Raw genomic sequence first — 15,755 nt, 5'->3', positions numbered from 1 at the left:
GGCTATCTCAGAACCCTGAGCAGGACTGACGGCGGGCTATCTCAGCACCCTGAGCAGGACGACACAGAAATCATTCTCACATGCAGTCGGTTATACCAACAACCTCAAGTTTCCAAAGACGTGACTAAGGGGAGCTGCAGGGAACAAGATGAGGTCACTCAGGCTTTTATATTTTACATTTAACCTCCTCAGGCTTTTATATTTTACATTTAACCTCCTCACGTAGCTCATGGACAAATCCCATTACCTTTTAATTCCATCTTTACACCAACTGTTTGAAACCCCTCATACTTTAAGTGAAGACTGCCTTTAGGGTGAACATCTAATAAATACGACTTTAACAACTGAGCTACAGATGCAATTTGGACAAATCAGATGCAAACTATCTGGATTACGAAACATTAGTTAAATAGATTAAACCCATCAATCCACTGCCATCAATTTGATTCTGACGTGCCATGGCCCTGTAGGACACCCACCCCAAAGGGTCAGCGAGGTTGTCAATCTTTACAGGACTAGACTGCCGAGCACCTCACCCACTGTGCCAACAGAGCTCACTGGGTCTGGAAGACTCAGGGCGCCGTCCCTCCAGCTAAGGGAGTCCTCGGCTCACCACCCTCATGACTCCTCTGCCCGCATCATCTTCAATGGTCTCCTGTCTGTGCACATCAGTTCTTCCCTCTAAACCCTGGTTCTCTTCTCAGCTCCCAAGTTGTGCTCATGGGCACCACCTCCTGGTCACATCGACTGAGTGCAGCGCCCACTATGCTAGAAATCATGTTAAAAGTTAGGAGGAGCAGAAAACTAAGGTCAAAATCTCACCAAAGGGCACAAGGAGAACACAAGAATAAGGCCTTCAGGTCACTGTCAAGCTTGTCAAAGCAGACCATTCACACGCTCGCCTCGCAGGACCTTCCTCGGGAGCCACAGCGGCTGCTATTTTGACAAAGCTGCACTGAAACTCTACGCAAATGGGTTTCACAACTCTCAGCATAAACCTATCACTTCATTAAAATTAGAAACGGCACCAACAACACAAAACCGTACTCGTTTGCTCCTTGAGCATATGGAGTGATTTCTAAGTAGTATGTCTGTCAACATTTTTAAACTCCCTCTGACCACTAACAGGAACTTTGTACTATCCTAAGAGGAAAACATTGTTTTCTAGGCTTCATTAGGTGAGTTCTACATAAAACAAGAGTGCAAGAGAACAAAAGATACAGGAGAGGGCAATGATTTTAAACTGTGTTAAAAAATTCATGCAAAGAAGCGAAATCAGATCCCAATGAAACTCCAAGTTAATGTTTTAAAAATGAGAATCCTCATATGGTTGTATTTTATCTGTTCTCATAAAGAAATAAAACACAAAGTCTGGGGTTTCCCAGGAATAGAAAGTCATGTTGACTCTGCACTGTGGTGTACGCAGTGTGCAAAGCACGATGGGAAAGTCTGAGCTACTGTGAGGATGACCAGCAGCGGACACAGAGACAGGGAGTGAGTGTACACTGTGGGAACTGTTGTGAGGATGACCTAGGAGGACACAGAGACAGGAGGTGGGGACACTTTGCTAGGAAGATGGCACTGGTAGACGTGCTCATGTGCTAGATGCAGGCCCATCACAAATCTTCACGTAGTCAGAAACACACGGTCTGCACAGCCCAATGGTAAAATGTAGAAAGTAAGGTGTGCCAAGGCTGGTGTGGTTTCTACACAGGGTGTGTCTTACGAAGGTCCCTATGGTCACATCAGCAGCAGACATCAAGGTCACCGTCGGGAGGCAGGTCATGGGGACTCAGCTTCACTGCAAAGCTGACTGAGAAGCTCACAACTTGGCTCACCTGGCTTCCCTTCCCAGCACCAACCTTGGCAGAAGCATGGCCCAGCCTCCAGTCATGTGATGAGAGTGGGGGAGGTGTGCTCAGTCAGTCATGACTGCCTCTCCATACTGTGTCATGTGGTCTAGAGTGAGGAGGTGGGATCTTGCTTGGTTTCACCACAGCACAAACCAAAGTGCCTCTCACAGATCAGAGCCCAGTTTTCCCATTGTCCTTCGACCCTGTCTAGGGGTTCCGAGTAGCCACTGTTGACCTTGAACCGCCGACCTTGCAGTTCAAATGGCTTTGCAGTCTGGTACATTAACCCACTGCCCCATAGTAGGACTCTTCCTTCAGTCACTTGGTGTTGCTGAACAGTAAGCATTTTAAGTCATTCTGATACTTTTAAAAATGACAATCTTGAGGTAAACCATAAAGTGGTTTAAGTAAGCAGTCTCAGTGGGACCCAGTAAACAACAAGGGCCGTCCACTAGAATCCGATTGATCAGTTTTCTCAAAATCTGTCCTTCAAAGCTTTTGTTTCTCTCTCAAGGGTTCCATCACCAAGTCTCTATCCTACCAGTGAGTCTGGTCCTTTTTGAGACTGTGACTTTTGTCCCACCTCTTATTGTGAACCTCTTTCAGAGCGGTTAGTAGATGGCAAGCACCACCTGGTTCCTCTGAGCTCAGGGTCATGGAGCCTGATGTTTGGGTGGTCTATCAGTCTACAAGACTAACCATTTCCACCTGCCTTTTCATCCCTCTTCTTTCTTCCCCAAAGCTTTTGGTAGTCTAGTCTTTTCTAGGGTCCTCCCAGAGCTCAGGGAGAGAAGGCCTTGCATAGCATATGAATTACAACAGAACAAAGCACAGTGAGGACTACTGAAAGGATTTCACATTGACAGGGGGAGCTGCCTCTAGGCCTCCTCCCCTCCTGTCTCAGCTCAGTCCAGAGGCGTTTCCATTCCCACCCGCTTACGCTTATCCACCATACCAGAGAGTGCAACAGGCCATCCTAGCCCTTTAGTCTAACTCAAGATTTATAACTTAACTAAGCCAAAAACCCCCTCAGTATTTAACTTCGTTTACGGCGGCCTGACAAAAACTGGTAACCACGCAGGATAATTTTAATGTCCTAAATAGAGTTTTGAGACCTGGTGTGGCACTGCGGGTTAATGCCCTAGAATGCAAGGTTTGTTTGAACCACAGGGTCGGCAGTTCAAGCTTACTAGTCGCTCCTTGGAAACCCTACACAGGGTCACTGTAAGCCGGAACCAACTCAACGACACTTAGCAAGAAGAGCCAATGAGAAAATAGAAGCTGATCCAGATGACACGTGTGTGAGTGAGACTGTTTCACTCTTGCTTTGTAGTCTACCAGAACTACACAAGAATATCCAAGTACTCTAACCTACCATGGGAGTGCATTACCATTCTCTATGCCCCCTAGGAGTTACATCTACTCAATTTCTTATGTTCTAGGATTTTCCACTTCTTCTAGAATCAATTCTGATAATTAAAGAATTCTAGAAAACATTTCATCTGAACTTTAACATGTATTAAAACAAACTCATACAGTAGTCTCAAATTTGTACCTCATTTCTTTTGAGCTTCTTCTCATTGCTGACAATGCACATTTTCTTCTTCCTTCGTTTTATTGTGCCATGCCACGTTGGATATTTTAGGATTGTTACTCAAAACAAAGTTTTAAAAAAGTACTAATCAAGTCCAGTAGAATGATACCTTTTATCTTAAATTACTTGATACTTACTAATTTCTGCCTGGGGTATAAGTGTGGCCCTGTCAGATACGGGCTGGACTTCTAACCACAAGATGGGCGGTTCATATCCACCAGCCACTCCTTGGAAATGCTACAGCAGCTCACTATGAGTCAAAACCAATTCAATGGCTTTAATAACAGCGTCTTTCTGTGACTTGAATTTCCTTAGCTTTGTTGTTGCTGTCACTACGTGTCACCAGCTGATTCTGACTCACAGTAACCCGGCACAGGGTCTCCAAGGAGTGGCTGCTGACATTGAACTACCAACCCTATGGTTCAGACAGATCTTGCAGTTTCTTAGTTTTAGTATAAAAACTCTCACTTATTATCACTTTTTTTATATTTAGCAGGAAATATTATAGAAGAGCTCTGGTAGCGTAGTGGTTATGAATCAGGCTGCGAACCACAAGGTCAGCAGTTCTAAACTACCAGCTGCTCCATGGGAGAAAGATGAGGCGTTCTGCTCCCGTAAAGATTTACAGCCTCGGAAAGCCTGTACAGGGTCGCTATGAGTCGGAACCGACTCCACGGCACATAACCACCAACCACCACAATTATAGAAGCTATGAGTCCAACTCAGGTGCACTTAACAATGATAACATTATAAAAGCTGAGGATAGCTTTGAGCGATCCAGTCTGTTTCCGTAACGATTTCACTTTAAGGATATAATTTCACTTTTGAATCTTTCTTTTCCATCTAACTACATTTTGGATATTTTCTATTAATCTATTTTCATTACATTGCAATAATGGAGTCCTGGCACTGTGGGCTAATGCGCTGCACTGCAAAGTCAGTTTGAACAAAAAAGTCTGTGGTTCAAGCTTACCAGCTACTCCTCGGAACCTGTATAGGGTCGCTATGGGTTGGAACCAACTCAGCAGCACATAACAACATCAACAACACTGTGTCTTGGATGACATCTACTTTTGGGACTTTAACGAAGTTTTTTATACTCTACCATGTGATCAATTTCTGCTTCATGCAAATAGGAAAGAATATCTATTTCAAGGTAAAGTAGTCCAGGGAAAGCTAGTCCTTTACTGATGTATTTATACGTGTACAGTTCGGCCCCTTGGCAAGTTTACTGTATTTGGTTATTGAAGCTTTCTCATTTCATTTGAGAATATAGATAGTTCTCTTTGCTTGTATTGTATTGGTTTTGGCTTATCTATTTTGAAGCTAAGCTCTTAAGTACATAAAGGCTTATGACTGGTGCTATCTTATTATTAATAAGACTATAAACCCATATCAATCTAAAATACCCTACACACAGTTTAAACTTTTTTTTTTTTCACTTTAAGTTATATTTTGTTTGATATTCATTCTTAATAGATTGGATTACCCTGCTTAGGAAAACAACAAAGAAATGGAGTAAAAAACACATAAACTCACAGAATTTAATGAAGTTTCTTAAATTGTATCCTTACTGTTGATACAGAGTCTAGGAAGCATTAATGTCTTCCTAGTTAGTTAGCAAAATGATAATTTGGCTTGATTCTACTAACACTGAGCCTAAAACGAATGTAATAGCAGGCAGGGAGCTTTTCCTTCTCCCTCCCCGTAATCTGATCTAAAGATGAGAGCACGTCACTCAGGGATTTTAAAACAAACATCACCAGGTGAGCTGTGCATTCCACAGGCCGTCTTCGGGAGCACCAGTGAGGCAGAAGTGTCTCTTCTGACTCCTGCCGACCAGACGCTCTGAGCCCCCGTCTAGCCACCATTGTGGCTTTGGTTTGAACTGTGGAGCAGACTGGCCCATGAAGCAACATAACTGTGCAATCAACTGCCAATCAAGCCTCTCACAGCCCTTACCTAAGTCAGTGATGAGAATTGGTTCCTGCAAAGCAATGTCCGGCACCAGCGGGCTGCTCTTGCCCACACGGCCCTTTGCAGGTTTGCGTTGGTGCCTCATCTTCCTGAGCTCGGTGTGCTTGAAATGTGAGGCAACATGCGTCTTCCTGTGGCCTGAGGTTCGGAACTTTTTGTCACAGTGAGGACAAGCGAATGGTCTAACGCCTGATAAGAAATCAAAGGTACATGTTAGGATCATCTGAAAGAATTGCATCTCCAACACTGACGCCAACATAAAATTACAATGCTGTGGTATGGATGTGAAGGACACCTCATTCTCATCCCGTGTCTGCCGTGTCAGGGACAGTGTGGTATGTATGCATGTGGGTGTTACACCATGACGATCCCGTGTCTGCAGTATCAGAGATGCTGTAGTATGCATGTGGGTGTTACACCATGACCATCCCATGATGCTGTAGTATGCATGTGGATGTTACACCATGACCATCCCGTGATGCTGTAGTATGCATGTGGATGTTACACCATGACCATCCTGTGATGCTGTAGTATGCATGTGGATGTTACACCATGACCATCCCGTCATGCTGTAGTATGCATGTGGGTGTTACTGTCCCTCATTCCCTCGCACATTACAAAAGCTAAGACAAGCATAAAAAGCATTTTAAGCAATAAACATTTGGTATTTACAGGACAAAGATTGAAATTGCAAACTATGGGCATTGAAACAACAAGGCATTTTCAGGATTCTAAGGCATGGAAACTGTAAGATGAGAGTAATAATGTTTGCCTCCTCCGCTTGGTGCTGGGATTACAGTAACTAATGTTTAGATAAGGAGCACTCTCAACACAAGAGCCAAGGACTCAGTGCTGACCAAAAGGCTACAGGTTCAAACCTCTTCAGCTGCGCTGCAGGAGAAAAAAATCTGGTCACATTTGCTCCAAGATTAAACCAAAACCAAACCCTCTGTCAATAAGCAGATGCTGACTCATAGTGACCCTGGAGAAGAGGAGATGGCCTCAGAGGGTGTCCAAGGACGTAAATCTTTATGAAAGCATACTGCCTCATCCTTTTCCTGTGAAGCAGCTAGTGGGTCTGGGCTGTGTGTGCAAGCAGATGTGGCCGCCCAGGCCCCCCGGCCACAGGAGGAAGGGGGAGGAAGCTGGGCTGGGCTGCAGCGCCCCCACCTGTGTGCAGGCGGATGTGCACTTTGAGGCTCCCTGAGGTGGAGAAGCTCTTCATGCAGCATTGGCACTGGAAGGCCTTGATTCCCGTGTGCGTCTTGATGTGTGCCGTCAGCGTGCTCTTCACAGCGAAGGCCCGGAAGCACTGCGGGCACTTGAAGGGTTTCTCATGCGTGTGGATACGGATGTGACGTACCAGGTCACTGGGCTTCTTAAACTCCTTCGTGCAGTAAGGGCACACATGCCACCTGACTCCGTTCTCCTCACGAATGGATCCTGGGGTAAAGGGCGGAACCAGGACAGAATGAATTAAACTCTGCTTCAAAGACAAGAAATGATCGTGCGCCTGGATGCTAAGGCTCCCCGCTGCTCTCCGTGGGAAGGCCGGGGCATCATCAGGCTGCACAGAGGACGGGCAATTATGGGAGAGCTGGTAGACATTTCCTCCCCGGAATTACACAAGACCGTGATTTAATCTCACAGAAAGTCCTAAGTAGCCACGGGGAGACAGGAGCACTGCCTGTCAGGCAGGAACACGCACATTCCACACGTGAGCAGAAATGGATGCAGCAGGGACTCCATGACCTCCCAGGACACCACTGGAAGGGCGGGTGTTCGAGCCGTCCCATGGCACAGACAGAAAACAGGTCAGACATGTGTGTGTGATCACGAAGGGGTAAGCTCTAATGCTAGGAAAATGGCATCTGAGTTCAGATGGGGAGCTATTCTGGAAGATGCTATTGAGTTCCTGAACCAATATAGTAGTTTCGCTCTCACCCAGGTGTAAAACCATATCTAACAGCAGAAAACATCTCAATTACGTTTATGGAAAAATAGTTACAAAATGGGTCCTAAGACAGAAAATTCAAAATAATAAAACAGTGGCACAATCACTTTGAATCTTGAACATTTGTTATCAGAATTACATTCACGTAATTCAAGTAAAGAATTCAGATGAACACAAAAGAATTTTGGCCAAGTTGATGAATTTCACCTGAGAATGTTATCCCTTTCACTATCTGCACACACGTAGGAGCCCAGGTGGGGTTAAGCACGGGACTGCTAACTGAAAGATCAGCAGCTGGAACCCAGCAGCCACTCCACGCGAGAAAAACGAGGCAGTCGGCATCCCTAGAGATGTCCAGCCTCAGAGACCCCATAGAGCTGCCCTACTCGGTCTACTCTAGGGGTGCTATTCATCGGAATCCACTCAGCGGCAGTTGGGTTTCTTCTTTTTGTTAACAGTGGATGCAGGGATTCATCCCCTGTGCCTTGTGTCTCTGGGAGAAAATGCCCTTTCCTGACCGACCACCTGCTGCTAACGGGACTCACACAAGGAAAGAGGCTGTGGGAAAGCTCATGACATCAACCCAAACAAGGCCCGGGGCAGATGGTAGAAAAGACCATCAATTACTCACACGCAAATTCAGGCTGAAGCTCAAGTAAGTTACAACAAGTCAGCCTGAGCCCAAAATATGACATTGAACGTATCCCACCTGAATTCAGAGATTGTCTGAAAAACAGATTTCATGCATTAGACACTAAAGACTGAAGACCAGAAGAGTTGTGGGATGACGTCAAGAACATCATACAGGAAGAAAGCAAAAGGTCGTTAAGAAGACAAGAAAGAAGGAAAAGACCTAAATGGATGTCAGAAGAGACTCTGAAACTTGCTCTCCAGCATAGAGACACAAAAATAAATGAAAGAAACGAGGAGGTAAAAGAGCTGAAAAGAAAATTCGGAAGGTCAGCTTGAGAAGAAAAAGCCGGACATTATAACATAATGTGCAAAGACCTAGAATTAGAAAACCAAAAGGGAAGACCACACTCAGCATTTCTCAAGCTGAGGAAACTGGAGAAAAAAATTCAAGCTTCAACTTGAAATATTGAAGGATTCTCTGGGCAAATTATCGAATGATCAGAAAGCATCAAGAGAAGATGGAAGGACTACACAGAGTCACTGTACTAAAAGGAAATGGTCGATGTTCAACCATTTCAAGAGGTAGCAGGTGATCAAGAGCCAATGATACAGAAGGAAGAAGTTCAGGGTGCACTGAAGCTATTGGCAAAGAACAAGGCTCTGGAAACTGAAGAAACACTAATTGAACTCTTTCAACAAACTGATGCGGCACTGGAGGCATTCACTCGTCTATAACAAGGAATTTGGAAGACAACAACCTGGCCGACTGACTGGAAGAGATCCATGTTTGTGCCCATTCCAAAGAGAGGTGAGCCAATGGAATGCGAAAATCATCAGACAATATCATCAATGTCACATGCATGTATAATTTTGCTAAAGATAACACAAAAATGGCTGCAACTACACGTTGACAGAGAACTTCAAGACGTTCTAGCCAGAATCAGCAGAGGCCATGGAACCAGGAATATCATTGCTGATGTCAGACGGATCTTGGCTGAAAGCAGAGAATACCAGAAAGATGTTTACCTGTGATTTGTTGACTAGGGAACGTCTTTTGATTGTGTGGGCAATGACAAGCTATGGACAGCAGTGTGGAGAATGAGTATTCCAGAACCCTTAATTTTGCTCCTAAGGAACCTGTACGTAGACCAAGAGATAGTTATTCTGTAAAGAACAAGAGAGCACCAAATGGTTTAAAATTAGGAAAGGTGTGCACCAGGGTTGTATTCTTTCACCACACTTAAGTCAATCCGTATACTGCGTAAGTCATCTGAGAAGCTAGATCATATGAAAAAAAATGTGGCATCAGGATTGGACGAAGACTCATTAGCAACCTGCAATATGCAGATGAGACAACCTTGACTGCTGAAAGCCAAGAGGACTTAAAATACTTACTGATGAAGAACAAAGTCCACAGCCTTCAGTATGGGTTGCACACCTCCATGTAAAGACAACAAAAATCCTCACCACTGGACCCATAAACAACATTCAAAGAAGTGGAGAAAAGATTGAAGTTGTCCAAGACTTCATTTTGCTCGGATCAACCATTAACCATCATGGAAGCAACAGTCAGGAAATCAAACAACATATTGCATCAGGCGACTCTGCTGCATACGACCTCTTTAAGGTGTCCAAGAGCAAAGATATCAGTTTAAGGACTAAGGCGTACTTGGTATTTTCAGTAACCTCCTATGCATGTGAAAATCGAATAGTGACTAAGAAAAACCGTTGAAGAACTGGTGCATTTGAGTGATGGTGTTGGAGGAGAATATTGACAGTGCCATGGACTGCCAAAAGAACCAATCTGTGTTGGAAGAACAATGAAAGTGCTGCTTGGAGGCCACGATGGCCAGACTTCATTTCTCATACTTCAGACATATTATCAGGCGGGACCAGTCCCTGGAGACGGACATCACGCTAGGTAAAGTAGAAGGTCGGAGAAAACGAGGAAGACTCCTGATGAGATGGACTGGCACAATGGCCTCAACAATGGACTCAACATAGTAACAACTGTGAGGCTGGCATAGGACTGGGCAGTGTTTCGTTCTGTTATGCATAGGGTCACTATGAATGGGTATCGACTCGATGGCCCCTAACAACTAACTTGTACTAAAGAAGTCCAAAATTTAAGACTGCTTAAAACTAATACACAGAAATTACTGAAAACTGTGCAAAAATTACCTGAGCGTCTTCCCAGATCAATCAACAAAGTTAAACAGAAAAAGGGAAGACAGAACTAGAAGGGCGTCTTCATGACAATCAGGAAGCCATGCCTGGCATCAGACTGCTTCCAAACAACACGGAAAATGTCTTTAATTACATGAGATGACATAACATAGGACAGCCAGCTGGTTCTAAGAGTTTCTGGTAACAGACCGGAACAGACATGACAAATGGCAGTCCCAGTACTATGTCCCTAAAGCTGCCCCATGTGCCGCTTGGCCCCAGCATTCCGAAAAGAAAACCAGACCCACGTTCTGGCTTCTCTGACAAAGTGAAAGATTTCCGTCTGTGCACACACATGCACACTTACACACATGCATGTGCAGATCTGGCAAACATGGACCACAAGTTCCCTCCGTGGGCAGTAGCTTTCCTCATCTAGCATATTAATTAGGCAAGAAAACACACATAATCACCCATCAATGAAAAGGCCCGGGCTAAAATCTAACATCTACTCTTACCTTTTAAAAGTCTAAGACAGAACGAGGTGGAGAAAACATCAACAGAACACACAACTTTATAGGGAAACTGTAAAAGGGTCCCTAAGAAAGCCATGGGGATTATCCATTGGAATCACCAGTTATAAACTCAACAAGGTAAAGACCGAAAGCCTAAAGGAGCAAGGAGATGGTAACAGTAACATTACTTCCAAATGACGGGATTCTAGATCTCAGGAACCCAAAGAGAGCTCAGAGAGCTACCTGGATTTTACTATGAAAAAATATCAACACCCTTCCAGAAGAAAAAGTTAAATTACTGAAATGCTCACAGAAAGAAAAAATGTGAATAAACGTAAATACATAACTTATTCTTTGGTATAAAGACTAAAAATTTCATAGACATCAGTTTTCCCTAGATTAGTTCATCACTTACTACCAATACCAAATAGCAGAAGATTCTGAAATTGCTATGATAAAACTGGTTATGTAAAATAGTGAAGAGGACACCTTGTAAAACTACAAACTCTCCAACAGGAGGTGTTAGGACAACTAACTTCTCCATATGCAAGACAAGAAACGTGATCCTGTACCTCACACCACAACCAGAGAGTAAATCACGTTATCATCGTCCGACGTAGAAAAGCTGGAATCCTTAGAAGAAAACAAGAGACAAATGGCGACACTTGGGTTTTGCTAATGGATTCTTAGCTAGGACACCAAAGCATGAGCAGCAAAGGAAAAAACAGATAAGCTGGACCGTCCTCAAAATTAAAGAGTTTCTGCATCACACAGCTTTCTCAAGAAAGTGAAAAGCCCACTGCTCAGCAAGTAAGGGCAGTGACTGGAGTCCAGCAGCCTCTCCTGTGGACAAGACGGGGGGCGCTCTGCTCGTGTAACGGATTTCTGCAGGGTCCTAATGCAATGGAATCGACTAGAGGGCAGAAACTTTGGTTTGTTTTGCTTTCCACTGGAGAGGCAGAACAAGGGAAGAATAAGAGGAGACCTTGAGGCCAGAACCACAATGCTGAGGCCACAAGGCGCACAGGAGAGAGCACATCGGAGGGAGAGCCATGGGCAGAGGTGACAAAGGTGCCACACTTACCAGCAAGACAACATGTGTTCCTAAAAACTCTCGGAATAGATGCCCTGGCCCTAAAGGAACACTCACACCTACCAAGAAGACATTCGTAAGGAAGCACTTCTGCCCAAACACAGCACCTATGTGACGGATGCAGTGTGTACTTATCCACATCAGTCACCCAGTGCTGAGGACCTGTGAGATTACAGTGAGGGAGAAGGGGTCTAGAAAGACGGGCAGCCTATGGCAAGCGTGGAGCTCAGAGACCATGGGAGGGGTATAGGAAGAGGCAAGGCCGCCAGCTTTCCTAGGACATTGGTTTCTGTCCCAGAGAGATGGGGGTGGCAGGGTGGGATGTAGGACGGGGACCTAACCAGGGTTGTTTGCACTCAGGGGGAGAAAAGGGGTAAGCAGTTGGCTGCTAACTATAAAAGGTTGGCAGGACGCCACGGAAGGAGGGCTGGCCTTCTGGGGGGTGAAAGCACGGTCCATTCAGGGCCCACCAAGAGGAAGAAAGGCTAGGAGGTGTGTCTCCATCGTGGTCACAATGTGGGGAGGAGGGCCCGAGGCAGGGAAAGACTGAAGGCCCGTAGTGCACTGACTGCAGACCAGGGATGGGGTCTGGGGAAGAGAGTGCGGGAGAGATTCGGGTCCCACTCAGGAGCCAGGAGCAGACACCTGGGGAATTAACCATATGATGGTCATCAACCCCAAACAACAGCACGCTACCCTCAAAATAATTCCAAGACCAGCGGATCCTATCAACTTGTCCGAGACAACGCATGCACACTCAGACACAGATGCTAACACGTGTCACAATTACCAGGTAAGAAAGGTGGTCTCTTCTTGGCAGCCTTCTTTTCTCTTTTCTCCAGCTTCTCGGGGGTCTCAGGATCTTTCTCTCGCTCCGCTTCCATCGGCTCAGCTGGCTCGCCAGGAGCAGTGACGAGGTGCGGACATTGGATCTGGGTGGCGGGCGTCTTGGTGTGGCTGGGGTCGTTAGGTTGAGCTGCAACTGGAATTGAAGACAGCCCACTGTTTTCTAAGGCTTGCTGAGACAGAACAAAACTACAAGGTTAGAAGGTCCGAGGGCCCACGTTTGCCTACCACAACCAACCACACAGACTAACAAAGCTTTCGTTACAGGGGTCTAGTCCTGCTCTCCTTGAAATCTGAATGCAAGTGGCTGAGTGGGGTGCCCACCTTTCTGAAACTGACATCTCACCCCACCCAAAACACCGCATGCCAAAGAAAAGAAACAGACGTGACTTTTAGAAATCGTACCTCAGACAATTGGGGTTGAGGCTAAAACCTGGCCGTGGCTTTTTGAGAGCTTGGGATCAAGACCCTGGGAATGCCCTGACACCCTGACACTCAAGACCCCCAGCCAACTTCTCGCCACAGAGGTGAGGAGAGAAGCTATATTTTTAAAAACAACCACAAGAAAACAGAAGAGCCAGGAGGAAAGCTCTCTGTTGGGAGCCAGCGAACGGGCGTCAACAGAAAGCCAGGCCAAGTCCCAAGGACTGCTTGCCCTCTGCTGGGTCCACACTGGCAGGACAGAGCCTGGATTCCCTGTCATTACTATAAGGAGCCCAGGTGGCACTGTGGGTTAGGCACTGGGCTGTGAACTACAAGGTTGGGGGTTCAAGCCCACAAGCAGCTCCAAGAAAGAGGAAGCTTTCTGCTCCCGCAGAAACATACAGCCTCGGAAACCCGGCCCAGGGTTGCTTAGAATCAAACATGACCCAGTGGTACTGGGCTTTGTTTTTTTCTCATAAATGTAAAACAAACAATTGTCCCAACAGAGTTACACCAGAACTTGAAGAAAGGATCACGTATTTCTCACACCTCTGTATCTATACACATAAAACTCTAGAAAAGCTATTGTCCTTTCCAATTAAATTCACTGACGGAGAAATTCATTGTGGTTCTACAATTGCCTTTAAATGATCGATTCATACCAGTTTAGAATCCTGCACTGTCCGTACATGATCAAATCAATGTATTTACCTCAGGCCTGATTCTGGTTACACGTGTGTGTGTGTGTGTGTGTGTGTATGTGTGTGTCAGCACAGACGGTGGGTTTCTGAGAGGAGCAGGCACGTGCCAGCTGGCAGGGGCAGGTGACAGGCCTCACCTGCAGGATATCCTGGTTGATGCCCACTGTGATGCTCAGCTGCTGGCCCGGCTGGGCTGGTGGGCTAGCCTCCGCGGGCCCTGGCTCTGAGAGCTCCAGAAGCTGCTGGATGACATCCGTGACGGCTTGGGAGCCCTGCTGGCCGCACGAGGCTGGGACCTGGCCTTCTGTCTGCTGGAGAGGTAAAGTCTGAAAGAGTGTGGCCTGGAACACAGCGACATTCCATCACAAAGACGAACACACGTTAGTCCGACTCCACTGCCCCTCTAAGAGTCAGGCAGTGCCCTCCGTACGAACGCTGCCCCAAACACACATGTGAACTGCCATATGACTGCCATCCAGTAGGCCCAACTCCTGGCGACCCTGTCTAGGGTTAGCCAGGCTATAAGTCCTTATGGGAGCAGACAGCTTCATCTGTCTCCTGTGGAGTGGCTGCTGGGTTTGAACTGCTGACCCTACAGCGTCACCAGCATTCCTTGAAGAGCACACGACTGACTGATAAAGAGCTTTTAATTACACTTCACTAAAGCCTTTCAACAGTTAGCGGAGCCTGTCAACTAAGACGGCAGGTGCTGGACACGGCTCCCCGCTTTCTGCTGGCTCAGCTATATGAAGGGATTGAATAAAGCAGCGCCGAAGCTCAGAGTCAAGACAAGGAGGAGAGAGGCCACTGTGGGCACCAGTCCACAAGGAGAAAGGCTCTGCAGAGCTGCAAACACTGAGGGCGCACTGACTGGGGCTTTCGGCTGCTAGCCACAAGGTCGGCAGTGTGAAGCCAGCAGCCTCTCCTTGGGGAAAGTGGAGACAGCCTACTTCTGAGAAGCCCTACAGCCTTGGAAGCCCTCGGGGGCACCTCACCATGAGGCGGAATCCATTCAACCTTAGCAGGGGAGCGACAGCCAAGAAAATCCAAGGTCGCCTAACAGCACATTTGGAAAATCTGACCCTATAGCAGCTCAAGAGTCAGAAGAGCCAAAAGATGATGGGACATGCAGGGACTAGAAACAATTCCATCCTCCTCCACACGGAGCACAGCGCCCCACGGCTCTCTGTTTCAGGCCAAACACAAAAGTGGCCTCAGTCCCAGGGTAAGGGGAGCAAAGAGCCTGGGGACCCAGGGACCAGAAGAGACAGCACCCGGGCTCTGTCACATGGGCTTCCCTGCACCCATCCTCACAATGTTTACTGTGACCCCAGAAATGCAATGCTTAAAACTGGGGGGCAGGTGACCCAAGGGGCAGAAGAGAACTCCTGGAGAGAAAACAGCTAACCAGCATCCACAGAGGTTCCCGACAAGGGCCAGGCCTGAGGATACCTGCCTCACCATGAGTTACAGCCCTGACCTGGACGACCACCCACTACCTCCGCACATCTGACTTGCCCATGCTAAAAGCAAGGGCGTACATTCTCATACTTGGTCATAATTTACAAATGGAAAATTGTATTAAAGGAAACAGTACTCAGTTCAAAACAGAATTTTCAATGCCTAATTAAATGAGTTCTATGACAAAAGCCCACATGAAATTTTTTTATGAGAAAAGCCCACATGAAAATTTGGCACGCAAAAAAAACCATCCACTGTCATAAATGCCCACAGGGAAAACCGCTGACATCGATAAAGTGGCACATTCTGGCCTTCCCAACAGTATAGAGCGAAAACACCGACGAAAGCGGGGCACTGCGCCCTGCTGGCCAGCAGCCCAGGCCTTTAAGCATGGACAGCAGCCATGGGGCAAAGCACTTCCTCACAAGTTGGTCAGCTCCAGTCAACGAAATGGTTGGGTGGGTATGTTTCCCTTTTGTTTTCATTGCTTTTCCTTTTAAATGTACTTTATTAGATTTTTTTAAAAAGGAGCTCTGGTA

General features: G+C 46.3%; 1 protein-coding gene across 1 annotated transcript in view; it reads right to left on the bottom strand.

Moving 5' to 3' along the window:
• The window catches only part of ZNF236 (zinc finger protein 236), a 67,846-nt gene that overhangs the window by 35,887 nt on the left and 16,204 nt on the right, over positions 1-15,755 (bottom strand). Inside the window, exons 9-12 of the mRNA XM_006874548.1 lie at positions 13,893-14,096; positions 12,576-12,804; positions 6,595-6,867; positions 5,410-5,613 (exon numbers count right to left, since the gene is read on the bottom strand). Coding sequence (XP_006874610.1) covers positions 5,410-5,613; positions 6,595-6,867; positions 12,576-12,804; positions 13,893-14,096 — 910 coding nt within the window. The remainder of the gene's footprint in view (positions 1-5,409; positions 5,614-6,594; positions 6,868-12,575; positions 12,805-13,892; positions 14,097-15,755) is intronic.

Source organism: Chrysochloris asiatica, unplaced genomic scaffold (assembly GCF_000296735.1).
Source record: "Chrysochloris asiatica unplaced genomic scaffold, ChrAsi1.0 scaffold00283, whole genome shotgun sequence".
In the NCBI taxonomy this organism is placed as follows: Eukaryota; Metazoa; Chordata; class Mammalia; order Afrosoricida; family Chrysochloridae; genus Chrysochloris; species Chrysochloris asiatica.
This window is presented reverse-complemented; position numbering and strand designations above follow the sequence as displayed.